General features: G+C 43.7%; 1 protein-coding gene across 3 annotated transcripts in view; it reads left to right on the top strand.

The window, feature by feature from the left end:
* Positions 1–15,477, top strand: part of LOC110301208 (aromatase) — a 103,738-nt gene that overhangs the window by 74,371 nt on the left and 13,890 nt on the right. For all 3 annotated transcript variants that reach the window (XM_021171543.1, XM_021171544.1, XM_021171542.1), the window contains exons 2-4: positions 1,338–1,497; positions 7,846–7,996; positions 14,254–14,408. In XM_021171543.1, the coding sequence (XP_021027202.1) occupies positions 1,353–1,497; positions 7,846–7,996; positions 14,254–14,408 (451 nt within the window). In that variant the 5' untranslated portion in view covers positions 1,338–1,352. The remainder of the gene's footprint in view (positions 1–1,337; positions 1,498–7,845; positions 7,997–14,253; positions 14,409–15,477) is intronic.

Raw genomic sequence — 15,477 nt, 5'->3', positions numbered from 1 at the left:
CAGCCAAAAATTTCTGCCTTTATCTACTACATAAGCTTGGAGTGAGTGGGTCATTTGCCATTGGAAAATTCATTTGCTGAAAATGATACAAGCTTCTCAAACTTAAGTTTTTTGCTTGTTTTTGTTTTTTGTTTTGTTTTGTTGTTTTTGTTTTTAACTACTGCCATCTCTAAAGGTCCTCCTTGTAAGAGTTTTTGATAAAACCTGACTGAAGACACCTCAGCATGCTGTTGTTGAAACCTGTAGGTTCTGCAGTTCAGCCTAAAGAGGAATGACCTGCACAGGGCACAAGCCACCACTAGGAGCAGATGGCTGAGTGGCACCTGAGTCACTGCAGGGCATACTACTCTTACTGTTCTTCTCTGCCCACTCCATTATTTTTCCTTTCTCCCTCTTTTATTTTTTTAAGATTTATTTATTTTATGTATATGAGTACATTGTAGCTGTATTCAGACACACCAGAAGAGGACATCAGATCCCATTACAGATGGTTGTGAGCCACCATGTGGTTGCTGGAAATTGAACTCAGGACCTCTGGAAGAACACTGAGCTATCTCTCCAGCCGCCTTCTTTCTCCCTCTTTATTAGTGCCCCCTCCATCCCCACTGCCTCTCCTGCTGACCCCTATGAGCACTGTTTAACCAGCCTATGGTCCTAGTTCTAGATCTTCATTAAAGCCACCAAAGACTGCCCTGAGTAACATATCTTGAATTTCATAGATGCCCCAATGAAGACTCTCTGAACACTTTGATGGTGTCCAAGAAATGCATTCTTTCTGTAGAAGGGTACAGTCTGGGAAAATAATTTTGATTATGGGTAGGAATTAGGACATTGTGTATGTTGATTTATTTCTATAATTATGTATTTATAGTGTGTGTGTGTGTCCTGGGGGATGAACTCAGGTTGTTAGACTTGGGTACGGGAGCCTTTTCCTGCTCTTGATTTGTTTTGATAATTGAGTTTGCTTTTAATAAGGAGGATTGCCTCAGCAAATGCTGTTGATGAAATCACAGCATTGTGATTGTTCCTCTGGAATAAACTTCAGAGAGTTGACTCTCAATTGAGCACGTCACTCTACTAACTCAAGGGCGAGATGATAAGGTTCTATCAGACCAACTGTCGAACAGAACCTGAGCCTCCCAAGGTCATCCGTGTTTTGACTTGTAACCACAAATTTGTCTTGTCTAAGTGTCCAATCACTATAAAACAACATGCCCATCTCTCCAATCCAGCACCCTTCCAAGTGACAGGAGCCACAGCCAAACCGCTGGGTTATGTTCTAACTCCACCACTGCTTTCTTCCCATAGAACCTTACATTTTTTTTTCTCCTTCTGAGGCCAAATAGCGCAAGATGTTCTTGGAAATGCTGAACCCCATGCAGTATAATGTCACCATCACAGTCCCGGAAACTGTGACTGTCAGTGCCATGCCACTCCTGCTGATCATGGGCCTCCTTCTCCTGATTTGGAATTGTGAGAGCTCGTCTTCAATACCAGGTAAGATGTTGCTTTAATTCTACCCTAACAGAAAGAGTTTCACGGGGCTTTTTGGTCTGTGGCATGCATATCTATTTATTTTATTTTATTTATTTGTTTATTTATTTTGTAAGAAGAGCAAAACTGCTCTTCTTCTTCGAAGAAGCAAGCTCACAAGCTGGACTTGTGAAGATTAGGAAATGGTAAACTGATCACCTGCCCACGACAGATGACCACATCACAAATGGGTGTTAGATACTCCCTCCAGTCTGTGCAGTGCTTTGGGAGGTTGAGATGGAGTAGGCAGGGCCAAATTCTAGAATTTTTGGCTAAGTTAAAGCAAGCACCACCAGATTCTAACTGATTCCAGCTCTGCTCTGCCGGCGAAGCGTCTCTGGGCAGCCCTCTCTCGTGTCCTCTTCCTTCTCCTCTGCCCTCTGTCCTCAGGGACACCTTCCCCTCCCTTCCTTGCGTTTATCCTTTCTCTCAATCTTATTCTTCATTTCTTTCATTGGTGATGGTGATGGTGCTATAAGGGTTGAATGAGAACTGGGTATTGGGAGAAGAACAGGGACAAGACCCATTCTCTGGGAGCATCAGAGTCTGACAGAATCATTCCAAGGTCTTTGTGTCCGTTGAAAGCAGAGACTAATATAATTCTTCTGATAATCTCAGTGAACCATTTTGCCACCGGGGCTGAAATGATCAATTATCAAGTTAATTCAGAACAAACAGAAATTTCAGACAGTGTCTTTAAGTTTAGGTATGAGTTCCTCACAGCTATCACCAGCTTCTAGCTCCGTAAGCTATCCAACAAGGCCTGCTTCAATACCATAGTGACCACACATTCACAAATATGCCGAGACTCTGAGCAAGGCAGTTGGAAGTGACAGCTGCACCGGGGAGTGCACAGACCAAACGCTGTGCCTGGATTCTTTCTGATGTGTTCCCCATAGTCGCCCATCTATCTGGTTCAGCCTGGCACTTTAATTTCTAGTTTAGCTGAACACTGAGTTAAGTGTGTTGACGTCTACCTGGTGGCGGCACCTCCGGAGGAGAAAGCCTCCAGTAACCATGGCTTTGGCTTGGATACTCCCTGCCACAGATTTCCCTTCCAGGGATGAGCTCTTTGGTCAGGGGAAAGGAATAGCTGAGGTAAAGGATGAGGGCAGGATGCAGTAGAACACCTCTGTTTCCCTGTCATAGGCTCAGGTGCTAAAGTCCAGCCTGTATCATAAGAAATCAGCACCGTATCTGTCAAGAAAGCCACACAATTCTCAAATTTTAGCATAAGAACAACTGTAAAGGAGATTAGTCTGATAGCTGGTTCCCAAGCCCTTCCCTGGAGTGTTTGAATTGCAACCTTAAACAGTTTTGTTGTTGTTGTTGGGTGTTTTGTTTTGTTTTGTTTTGTTTTTGAGACAGGGTCTCGCTATGCAGCCGTGACCATTCATTGGGCTTGTCTAAAACTCATTATGTAATGTACACCAGGCTGGTGTTGAACTCACAGAGATTTATCCGCCTCTCCTTGCTGAGTGCTGGGATTAAAATCACGTAACCACCACACTTGGCTAGAACATATACTTTTAAAAGAGGCCCAGTGAGAACTGACAGTCCTGGGGCCTGGGTCAGGAAGGGGGGTGGTACTTCCTGTATTTACCACTTCTGGGCCAGGGATATGGCACTGCTTGTCTTCAGTGTCAATCACCTAGACAGGACAGTGGTCCTGTTGGTAGAGCCTGTGGGTTGATACTGTAAAACCTTTCCTTGGTGGTTTTTCATGAGCAGCCAAGTTTGAGAGCCACAGAGATAAGCCCAACTCCTCTGTGTGTTAGAAGGGGAAAGCCCCGGATGATCTGTGTTGCCAAGTAACATGGTTTAAGAAGTAAGAGAAGCCAGAAAGTCCAAACAGAATAAAGGGTTAAATCCCAGAGGAGGGCAATGGTCTGCTGATGCCCAGCTAGAAGGAAGACAGGAGCCCCGAGGAGAAAATCAGCCTGTGAGTTCCTACCTTACAGTCACACTTTGCAAATGCAAGGTCTGGTCACTTCTCCACAGAAGCGCAGCCCAGGAGTTCCTGGCTCCTGTCAGGCATAGGAAATAAGAAAACTGGTCTGTCCTTCTGGACTCTTCTGTCATTGCTCCCAAATAATGGCTCTCTGGGCTCTTGGATTCACAACTCTGAGGGTATTCTGAGTCCTAAAAAGCCTAAGGGAATTTAAAAGCTATAGTGACTAAAAGTCCTTACCTGGTAAACTTCAGTTAAGGCGGCTTTCTGCTCACTGTCTGGTAATGTTGATGACAGTGCCAGGTTTTGTTTTTTTTGTTGTTGTTGTTTTTTGTTTTTGTAGAAGAAACTGTAGTCAAAGAGGAGAGGTTTTACCCCATGTGTTATGGCTCAGGGAGGGATCTAAGCTTCATCATTTATGCTTGCTGAGAAGTCAAGCTAGATCTTTGCTTGATAGCAAGGGATAGGCAAGGAACAAAGGTGGAGGCCCTGACATGGAAAGGCAGGCTGATACGGAGGGGGAAGGAGGCTGCAAAAGCTGGGGAGCAAAGATTGGTTCCCGTGGGAGGCAGTGTCACTTCAATTCTGATCAATATCCCAAGTCCTCTAGTTCAGTATGTGTTGCCTTCTCCCTGGCAACCCTCCCTTCCTCGAACACAAGGCTGCCCCAGTCTTGACTTTGGTTCTCTCCCTGTAGGTAATAGATTCTTTCTTGGGCATTTCACACAAAGGAGTGTGACATGCGACACTCAGGAGTAGACATGACAACATGTCCCTCTTTTCTCTTAAGAAAATATTTCACAGAAAACTGAACAAGGTGACGACAGACTTGCTATCGGAGTTCTTCACAAGGAATAGGATGCTAACTGTTCCAGATGGTCTTCACGCCATCCTCTCTTCCTCTATTTCTCTTCTTCCTTCTCCCCATCTCTCCCTTTCTGTCTTTTTCAGAGGTAAAATGTTTTTCCTGGATTTTGTAACAATTACTGCCTTGTGACAGTTTGGGACCCAATGTCATGCCGTCAGACAATATAGATTTTTTTGTCTTGTTTTAAATATTTTAGCAATACATTGTATACTGTTTGTCTCCATTGCTCCTTTTGATTACTGTTAGGTCAGCAGGATCCATCCAGATGGTGATAGCATTGTGCTTCCTTTTCACTGCTATACAGTCTTGATCGTTACGAAAATCTCACGGTTCATAGAGCAGACAATGCCTCCAGCTGGGGTCCTAAGGACACAGTCTTGCTGTGAAAAAGGGTGTGCACGCATCTCTCAAGGGTGTATCCATAGGGGTGAAGGCCAGGTTCCAGCTAGCTAAGTGTCCCTAGCTATCCTCACTTAAGGAGGCTCTCTGGCGACATCAGAGGACAATGAAGTATTTACTGCTCCTGGGAGTGGGCTGCAGGAGTCAGTCTATGCCTAGAGAAACATTGCCAGTCTGAGAAGCTGAGAGCTGCCTAATGTGGCAGCAACTAGAATACTTCCCTCATATTTTACCCATCCGTGGTTCAAGATTTACATGTAAATGTAAGGAATATAGATATTTGTATAATGTGTTATAATTATTTGCTTTTATATATTTTTTACATCTTCTCCTTCACTACTCTGCAAGAATATAGACTAATTGTACTTATTGTTATCTCTAGACCTTGACTTGGAACAAATATTTAACCTAGGGTCTCAGGAAATGTTTATTGGATGAATTAAGGTGACATAGAGTTGGGCATTAAGTATTCCAAACTCTTCCTGGTAGAATATTCCTCTCTCTCTCTCTCTCTCTCCCTCTCCCTCTCCCTCTCCCTCTCTCTCCCTCCCTCCCTTTCCCATCTCTCTCCTTCCTTCCTTCCTTCCTTCCTTCCTTCCTTCCTTCCTTCCTTCCTTCCTTCCTTCCTTCTTTCCTTCTTTCCTTCTTTCCTTTTCTTCTTTATTTCTTCTAGACAGGGTTTCTCTGTGTAGCCCTGGTAATTCTGGAACTCACTCTGTAGACCAGGCTGGCCTTGAATTCAGCAATCTACTGCCTTTGCCTCCTAAGTGCTGGAATTTAAAGCTTTATACCACCACTGCTGCTGCCTGGCTAAATACACAGACTCTTAATCCATATATTGTCTAGCAAGCTTCATTTCTCAGTATATACAACTCTCCATTGTCATATCTTTTTAAATAAATGTTTTCATTTTGGCCAGGTATGGTGACACACACCTTTAATCTCAACATTTGGGAGGCAGAGGCAGGCAGATCTTGTGAGTTCGAGGCCACCCTGGTCTACATAGCAAGTTCCAGGCCAACCAGGTGCTACATAGTAAGACCCATCTCAAAATGTTTTTATTTTGATAATTTTTATGTTTTATGGTAGGGAAATACTATACTAGTAGGGGAACAGTGCCTCCCAATATAAGCCATTTATAGTATTGCCTTTGTGTTTCATAGAGTTTGACTAATAAGTAAATGTTTGTAGACAAGTCTTTTTTTAGTCAAGTCAATACTTGGCCTCATATAAATTAAATGTTATATAATCTTCTTCCACTTTTGATCTAAATTTAAAGACAGCCTAAAATGCTCTAAGAAAGAACAAAACCTGATGTTATTTCATTTAAAAATTTGTGTGTTTGTGTGTGTGTGTGTGTGTGTGTGTGTGTGTGTAGGACAACACTCAAAAATTCACTCTTTATATTATGCACACACAGCCAGTTTATTTGAAAACACTTTCGGAGCATCTGTGATGTACTGCTATAAATGGTATTTTGTTTACAACACATATTTTAAAGATTAAAAGTTGATATATCTGATATTTTGAAGAATGATGTATTTGATCAAATCTGCTTCTTTAAATCTTTGAGCAAACATAAGGAAATTGTTTCAATATAATGCCAGCACCTACGATATAATATAGTGCTACTAGAGTTAGAACATTGAAAACCTTTGACTATATTTTGATTCTATTGATCTTTTGATTCAAAGATCTTCTCTTCAAACAGGAGGAGGAGGAGGTGGTCTGATAATTGTATTAATAGAACTTGGTTACTCCAAAGTGAATGGCTAAACAGTGTTTGCCAAGTTTGGGAGTGAACATCTAGGTCAGATGACTCAGCTGAAAGCTTACACCATCTAGATTATTACACCGATCATGTAGTCTCATACAACCTGATATGCTTTTGCCTTTATAATGATTTCATTGACAACATGGAATTAAAAAAAAAGATTTAGAAAATTATTGTCCATGGTAAACCTTATTTTTATCTAACTTTTTACTGACCACTAGTAAACTATAGTCTACCAGGTCTGATTGAAATTCCAACACTTACAAATCTGAGAGGAGAATCTTGGTGTTCCAGGATAGCCTGAGCTAAGCCGTTTAGCCCTGTATCAAAAAACACGAAGAATAACCACACGTATGTTTGAAAATGCTGTGGTACTGGGCGTGGTGGTACATGCCTTTAATCCCAGCACTTGGGAGGCAGAGGCAGAATTTCTGAGTTCGAGGCCAGCCTGGTCTACAGAGTGAGTTCCAGGACAGCGAGGACTACACAGAGAAACCCTGTCTCGAAAAACCAAAAAAGAAAAAGAAAAAGAAAATGCTGTGGTGACACACATTACTTTGTATGCTGACCTACAAAGTTAACAGAACAAATGCAAGCTACAAGTTTGCTGTGTGACATAGACCACATACAATTCCCTCCCTTTCCCCTGGGTTCTCGCTCTGCATAATCCTGCCATTGTCTATGTTAGCAAGGCTGTAAGCTGGACACTGCTCTCTGCTGAAACCAGATCCTGGTATGTGAGTCCTAGTGTAGGTTGTGAGTTCTACACTGTAATAAGGAGTTCTTAGGTTTGTATTACCTCCCGAGATTTTTGCTCAAGACTCCTTTTCATAAACTGAGCCTTCTAAAAGCAGCGGGGTGTTTTGAGACTGAACATCATCCTCGAAGACCCTCTCTCAGATGAAAGAAAGCCATGCCCAGTTCTAGTCAATGCATTCTGTCAACTGGGCTGTTCACAACCTAGAACTTCCAGATAAGAGCAGCAGGCAGCCATACAGTCTCATCAGCTTGTTACCTGTCATGGTTCCTATGCTTATAACAGACAGATAAGCCGACTTTTATTCCAGACTCTTAGAAACGAGCGCATAGCTTCCCCTTTAGTGGAGCCGTGATGACAGATCAAGAGTAGCAACTGTGAAGTCATGCGCTTCTCATTCATGAAGAGGTGGAGAGTCTCCTGTGATCTTTGCTTTTGTTTTAAATCACCTTAAGTGACTCACATATAGACTTCAGAAGATATAAAAAAGATTGAATATGAAAGGACAAATTTTTTGGGGGGCATTATTAAGAAGTTCACTGTGTTCTCACGGTCTGTTGTAGGTCCTGGCTACTGTCTGGGAATTGGGCCCCTCATTTCCCATGGCAGATTCTTGTGGATGGGGATTGGAAGTGCCTGCAACTACTACAATAAGATGTATGGAGAGTTCATGAGAGTCTGGATCAGTGGAGAGGAGACACTCATTATCAGCAAGTGAGTCTGTGAATAAGCAAGGCTGTCGTGGCCGAGGGTGCAGCACAGCAAGAATGTGTCCTTAGCGCGCGTCAGGCCTGGGCTCCTCTCTCAGTACTCAAACACCCACTGCTTGTGCTCCGACTACTTCTGCTGCCCCCTTAAAATCAAGGCTGAAGTTTTCCCTAGTTTTAAAAATAATATTGAGTTTTCTCTATAAGAAGTCACTTCCTTTTGATAGCTTGATATTTTGGTAAAGCTACATTGTTTTCCCCTCCACGAGATGAAGGGGACAAATGGCTATGTGGCATTCTGATACTGTGGACAAGCAAAATAATTAAACTTTCCTTGAGTTGAAGCCAGAGACACGTAGATAAAGAACCATAGGAAGTCGGGAAATCATTCCAAATTCCTCTGAGTCACAAATGTGGACGCTTGGAGACCAGATGGCTTGGTTTTTGGTAAGCATGCTTTAGGGAAGACATACCATGTTTTCTGCTTCTCTTTGCTTTTGGTATTATTTCTACAAGTAAGCGAATAGAAAAACAATAACAAAAACAGTCCCCCAAATCCTTAAATAACAACCCAGCAGAAGCTGATATGTGACCAGTAGCTTTCAGTTTACCCTGCAGGCTACTGAATACTGGGCAGAGCCATCTGAAACCAACTGTCCAATCAGTGGCTGTTAGCCGTGTCTGGGCAGAGCCATCTGAAACCAACTGAGATCAGTAGTTCCCGTTAAAAACCAAAGTTCTCCTTCCTGAGTTGTAATGCTTTGCTGGATTGCATCCACCCTGGAATTTACTAAGGTCTTGATGACGGTTAAGAAGAAACTGTTTTCTTTTTTAAAAGATTCATTTATTTAATGTATGTGAGTGCTCTCTCTGCATGTACACATGCATGCCAGAAGAGGGCATCAGATTTCTCTATAGATGGTTGTGAGCCACCATGTGGGTGCTGGGAATTGAACTCAGGACCTCCGGAAGAACAGCCAGTGCTGTTCTTAACCGCTGAGCCATCTCTCCAGCCCAGGAACTGTTTTCTTGTTCATTAGTTTTCTTGTCCTTTTATCAACTATAACAATATCCTTGAAGCCCAGTTCTTTGAAGTAAATACTGAAAGAAGGGCATACAGGTGAAAAAAAAAATATCCTAGAATTCCAAATATTTCAGTCTACCCAGTCATGTTCTGGATCTATTTAATTCCCTCGTTTTTGCCTGAGGTGCCCTTCTGATGTTGTTGCACTTTGAAGAATGGCTGAGGCAGACTACATCTACAGAGCCCTGAGCAGCTGGTGGGCGGTAGGCATGGGACATGCCTCACTCCTTATGGAGCAGTGCAGAGGTTTTCTGGCAGGCTTCCTTCACTAGCAACAGCTGCACCTCTCAGAAGTGCACATGCTTGTACCCCACCAGGACCTACTAAACAGACATCTGGACTAGAGCCCCACGGTCTGCTTTCACCACGTTTGCAGGTTCAGGGGCATTGCTCCAGAGTGACTAGACCACTGTTAAGATCTACTGAAGTCTGGTCATTCTAATTCAAGCAAATTAGAGATGTTTTCTCTACATCTTAAGTGTTTTAGACACCTTTTCAATTGGTTATTGTCTTAAAAAATGTTTTGCCATTTAGGACTGTCTAAGACAGTCCCTCCTGCGTTTTCACCCCCAGCACAGAGAACAGTCTTCTAGCCCTACTCTCCTTAGCTTGGCTTCCATTCCCCAGTTTCCCTTGGCAAACAGGTGATACTTGTTCAAACACAGATCCGCCTGAGAACCATTCTCTCTTGGATGATGCTTTAGAGTAGGCCAGGAACATATAGAAATTCTAGGGCATGGGCCCTGACCTAGCCTGGCTGTGGACAGATACCAGCCTTGCTGCAGCTTTCCAGGTGGTTCCAGAGAGCTGTGGAGCGTAGCAAACTCCTACCTGGAAAGAAGGGAAGTTGTTCCTGGGGCAAGAGTGCCTTTCTCCGAGACTAGTGCAAAGAACTAAGCAGCGCTGGGTGGTTTTCCACTTACTGCATTATGCTTGAGTCTAGCCAAGGAAAGGCTGGTAGAAGACTAGATTTCAAGTGAAGACTAATGAATTTGAGGACACAGTAGTAGGTAAAGTTTCTCGCAGAGAGTGGACATTTAGGAACTTAGGTCACCAGACAAATCACAGGTGTCTACACGCAACTCCTAAGGCGGGGTCCTTGTCACAGCCAGGGTTCCCTACCCTTCACCAGGAAAGCACCCCTTAGTGGCTCTGGCCAGCACAGTACTGACTCACACAGAGGCACTGACTTGACTTGAGCAGCCTACCCTTCCCCCAGATCTCCCAGCTCTCTTCTTGTTCCGTTCCCTCTGGCCTTTCACTTGGGGGAGTCTTTGTGTTCTCCTTAATTGCCTCCCAGCCCTCCATGCTGTTGTTAAAGGCTGAGCTCCCCTCTGGAACAGGACCTGTTTGTCCCTCTCTCCCTCCCTTGCCCACTCTTCAAGTCCTTTTGAGAACTACCTGTGCCTCTTGAAACAACCCCACTGGACCTCAGAAAGATTGTTATTTTGCCCGAGTTCTTTTCCACTTGAAAAGTTTGAGGTTCAGAGGCATTGCCACTATGTGATGATTGCAGTCCAGCTTTCCAACTAGCCTCGTCCCAAAGGAGCAGAGGCTGCAGCATGGTCAGGGTAGGCAGTCAGAGCGCTGCTTGCATGCTGCCTGCACATCTTGGAGACTTTGAGGTAAAGCCCTGAGATGCGGATGCTTATGGAATCTGCACTAAAGCATACATTGTGCCCTTGGGCAGTTAATGCCCCACACCAGGGCCTACAGATGCTGTGCTATATGCCCAGTATGTATGTGTACATTTATTTTTGTCACGGATACAAAAATAAAATAATTTGAGCATCACTCGTGAGGGATAGTTAACAATTAACGTGGGAATGAAAGTTTTATCTGCATACCTGTCTTAATTATGTGTAAATTTACAAGGAATTTGTTCAACTTATATTAAGAGCTTATATACTAAGAGTAATACTTGACTTTCTATTCCTTTGATAAAAGAGAAGGCATTACATACCAGGCTCTGCTCTAGGAACACGGCTGTATTCCAGTTGGAGAATAAGAACAGCTCAAAGTTCCTTCTCTTATGGGAGAGCGTACTGTTAGCATGCTACGAATAGAGAAGTGAGACGCACAGTGTAGCCACGTGTTCCTTAATACGGGCGCATCCCGAGAAAGATACATTGTCACTGGAGAGTATATGAAATGACCATGATGGCTGTCAGACATAACCTCCTGGGGTCACACTGGTAACTGTGCAGCCTGTCTGTGATGTAATGAGGATATGTACACTCCTTATGGAGTGTATATATGATGGCCAGGTGTTTAGTTTGCCTGAGATTCCGAGTTTTTCTAAGCTAGGGGGTTTTAATGGTAAGGTGAGACAGTCCCGAGGAAACCAAGTAGCTATGTATTATATGGGGGAAAGTTGGAAAGACAGGTTGGGGTTGGGGTTAGTTGTAGGGACTGTAGTATAATTGTGCACGGGTGGTTTGGGGCAGGCCTCCCTGACTACAGACTTAGGAGGAGGGCTGGGGAGGTGATTCAATGGATACAGTTGGAAGAGTAGTAACAACGATTCCCAACATCAGCCGAAGGCTTCCATGTGTACACCCACACACGTATGCCTACATAGATGAAGACATGGGCGAGCACACACACACACACACACACACACACACACACACACACACCACAAATGGAAAAATAAAATAAATATACTTTCAAAAGACTTGAAGTGAGGACATGATCCTGGCAGAAGTCTGGAGAAAATGTGCATTGTACAGAAGGAACAGGAGGCACAGAGGCCCCGACACAGAGCCTGTCTAAACAATTCAAGAAACAGCAAAGATGGCAGAGGAACGGAGAGGAAGCACAGTAACAAGCAGAGACAATAAGGCATCTGATCATACGACTCCTGTGAGTTGTGGTGGAGATGGAGAACTACAGAGGGAACTGCTGATGAAGGGGGAAAGGTGTGTGTGTGTGTTTGTGTGTCTGTATGTGCACTGCATGTGTGCTGTGTGTGCTGTGTGTTTGTATGTGGTGTGTGTGTGTGGTGTGTGCGTGCTGTGTATGTGTATGTGCTGTGTATGTGTGCTATGTGTGTGCATTCTGTGTGTGTACTGTGTGTGTTGTGTGTGTGCTCTGTGTACACTGAGTGTGTGCTGTGTGTGTGTGTATGTGGTGTGTGTATGTGCTGGGTATGTTTGTGTGTGTGTGTGGATATGTGCTGGATGTGTATATGTGCTGTGTGTGTGTGTGTGTGTATGTGTGTGTGCGCTGAGTGAAATGTGATGCTGTCCCAGGGACACGAGGAAGGACTGGCTTTGAATAAGGACATATCATTTCACTTATAGCAATCAGAAGGAAGGCTGACTGTATAGCTTCGGCCCTAGGATTGTCTTCTAATTCCCACTCTTTCCTCAGGAAAATTTCTAAAGTCTTAATTTGGAGGAAGGACTCACAACAGAGATTGAAAGAGAGAGAGAGAGAGAGAATGGATGACAGAAAGTAGAATGGATGAATTGCATGGAGGACCCACCTGAATTTAATTGAGATCTCTGTCTGTCTCTCCCCTCCTCCTCCTCTCTCCCTCTCCCTCTTCCCCTCTTCCCTTCATCCTCTTCCTCATCCCCTCCTCCCCCTCTCTCTGGCAGGGGTGGGAGGGTTTGCCTATTTTGGTGATCTCTTAACTTCGATCATATTTAAAAGTCTGTCCTCTGACCTCAGTGGTGTTACACTGTCCACTGTCTCCTCTGAACGTGGGCACCTTGCCGGGAAATCCTCACTTTCTCAAACAAGACATTTCCCTCAGGACTGCTGGTAGGGCTCATTTCAAGGTCAGGTCTTTGTGATGGCCAGGAGTGTGGGCTTGTCCTTCAGCCCTCTCTCCTTAACTGTCCAGTTTACTCTGTTTGGATAAGCTCTGCCTCACTTTGAGAAAAGACCTTGGTTTAAACTGCTTTCTTTTTTGTGGTGGCCATATTTCCTTGATGGTTTTTTTTGGTTGGCTGAAAAATCACCAGGATAACAGCGCCCTCTAAGGGCCATATGAATTAGTTATCGCAACTAAACTAAACTTATGTTTAGTTGGGTCCATAAGACAAATGGACAGAATCCCTGGGAACCAGAGCAGAAAAACAAACAAACAAACAAACAAACAAACAAACAAACAAACAAACAAACAAACAAAAACCAATGCTCTGTTCATCTCTCAAGTACTGAAAATGCAACACTGTGACCAAAGAACATAAAAAATACTTTCTGCTTTAATTGTAGAGAAAGTTAGGAAAGGTAAGAAAAGCTATGACTTTTATTTTAATTATCAGTAATTTCAGTTTGTTTTATAGAATGATAATTCTAGGTAAGTAAAATTTGGAGTGGCAGATTAATTTGTTGGAATTCAATTTGAAACATCTGATATTTTTTCTTTTTGTTTATAAAAAACTTGAGCCATTTTATAAATATTATTGGGAATTAAATTGAGGGACAATTTGATTCGATGGTTTTTATTTTGATTTTTTTCTGAAATAAATGCCAAGTAAATAAGCTACTTCTAGCATTATGTTGGAGTTTTACCTCATTTTAAAAATTAATTTTAGTGGAATAATCCTCTGGCAGCCCCTCACCCCCATGCTCAGCGTGTTTATTGCAGAGTTGAGTGGGGAGGCCGGGTCAGTACATACAGCTGAGCAAGGAAGTGGGGTGCTACATACGGATAACCAAGGAGGCAGTGCTTAGGTACACAGCTGCATCAAGGAGTAGGCTTGGCTAACCTCAGCAGGAGCAGTCTCTATAGGGGAACAGTCTTCAGTCCCTAAATATCAGGGGAAGAGAGTGATGCCAGATGTTTTCTGAATGCACTGCCAACAGCCACACTTGGGCTAGAAGGGAATACTCTGCCATTCCCTTCTGATCACTGGCACGGCCTCATCAACAGCACACATCCACCCAGGGCTTCTCCACTCGCTCAAAGCGATACCCAAGCTCCTCTCCCTACAGCGATACCCAAGAAGTCAGAAAGTACAAACGATTTACTCAAGCAGGGATGTTCTCAGGCTACCTGGCATCCTTATTTAACCTGAGCACTGGACATCCTACTTTCTGTTTGGATCAACACGCGTCTGTTGGGAAAGCCACCACACAGTCAGGCGAACTGCCATAAAGCCCCTCCCCTCTGTCGGAGCCCCTCCCCTCTGTCGGATTGACAGCACGGCTCGCTTTCTTTACAGGTCCTCAAGCATGTTCCATGTCATGAAGCACAGTCACTACATCTCCCGATTCGGCAGCAAGCGTGGGCTGCAGTGCATCGGCATGCATGAGAACGGCATCATATTTAACAACAACCCGAACCTTTGGAGAACAATTCGCCCTTTCTTTATGAAAGGTAAATGGGAATCCTACATTATTTTCTTAGGTCTGCAACAGTTCTCCTTAAAAAAAAAAAAAAAAGAGTATGCTTTAAATTGGGCTGCCACATAATTTTTGATCTAAGCATGACTAAAGAATACACTGGCAGACCCACTGTCTCCCAGGCCAGATGTTTGGGGAGCAAACAACAGCAAATGAAACCAGAGAATCTTAGCACAGGGAGAGACCCTGTGCTGCCTCATCCAGCCTCTGAGCTTTATGGTTGAAGAAATGAAGTCCTAGAGAAGCTGAGATTCACACCAGCAGAGCAAGTCAGAGGTGAGCAGAGGCTTAATTCTAAGCTTTTAACCAGGCACTTGGTCCTTGCTGTAACATTCTGAAAATAAAGATGTTGAGAACTACACAGGCCAATTTTTGACAATAACATCAAGCATTAGGAAACATAGCCATGCCTTGGCAATCTTATTAGAGATGGCATCTGGAGAAACAGAGATTTTAGGTCTGACCATGTACCATCAAACTTCTTCTTTCCATCCAGACTTTGTCACGTCGCTGTAGACACATGTGTGGTTCCTCTGGCTGCGGTAACACACTAGACAGTTTGGGACACACGTCATGCTTATCTTAAAATTCTGCAGGTTAGAAGTCTGTCATGGGTCCCAGAAGGTGATGGCAGGCCTGTTGGAGATTCTGGATAGGAGGTGTCTTACCTCTTCCAGCTTCCAGAGCCCACCTTCATTCCTTGTCTGATGGTAAAGGTCCAGACTTCCCTGGCCTGCCTCTTTTTGTCACACCTTCTGTTATAGCTTCAGCTGGGAAAGTTTCCTCATTAATGACTCTGGGGATTTGCTTGGTCTTACCATAATGACACATCGTAATCTCGTCCTCTTGAGGACTGACACTTCAGTCACTTTGTAACTAGGACCCCAGGAAACTTTGGGTAGCTTTGTGTGTGTGTGTGTCACTATTCATGTTGAAGCAGATACATCTCCCTATGCCTTATAAGACTGACACTGGATTAATGGAAAAGTGTAGGTCTTAGGATCATAGTGGGCCCATGTTCCATTAATACTCATAGGAGGACT

This window comes from Mus caroli, chromosome 9 (genome assembly GCF_900094665.2).
Source record: "Mus caroli chromosome 9, CAROLI_EIJ_v1.1, whole genome shotgun sequence".
Lineage (NCBI taxonomy): Eukaryota > Metazoa > Chordata > Mammalia > Rodentia > Muridae > Mus > Mus caroli.
This window is presented reverse-complemented; position numbering and strand designations above follow the sequence as displayed.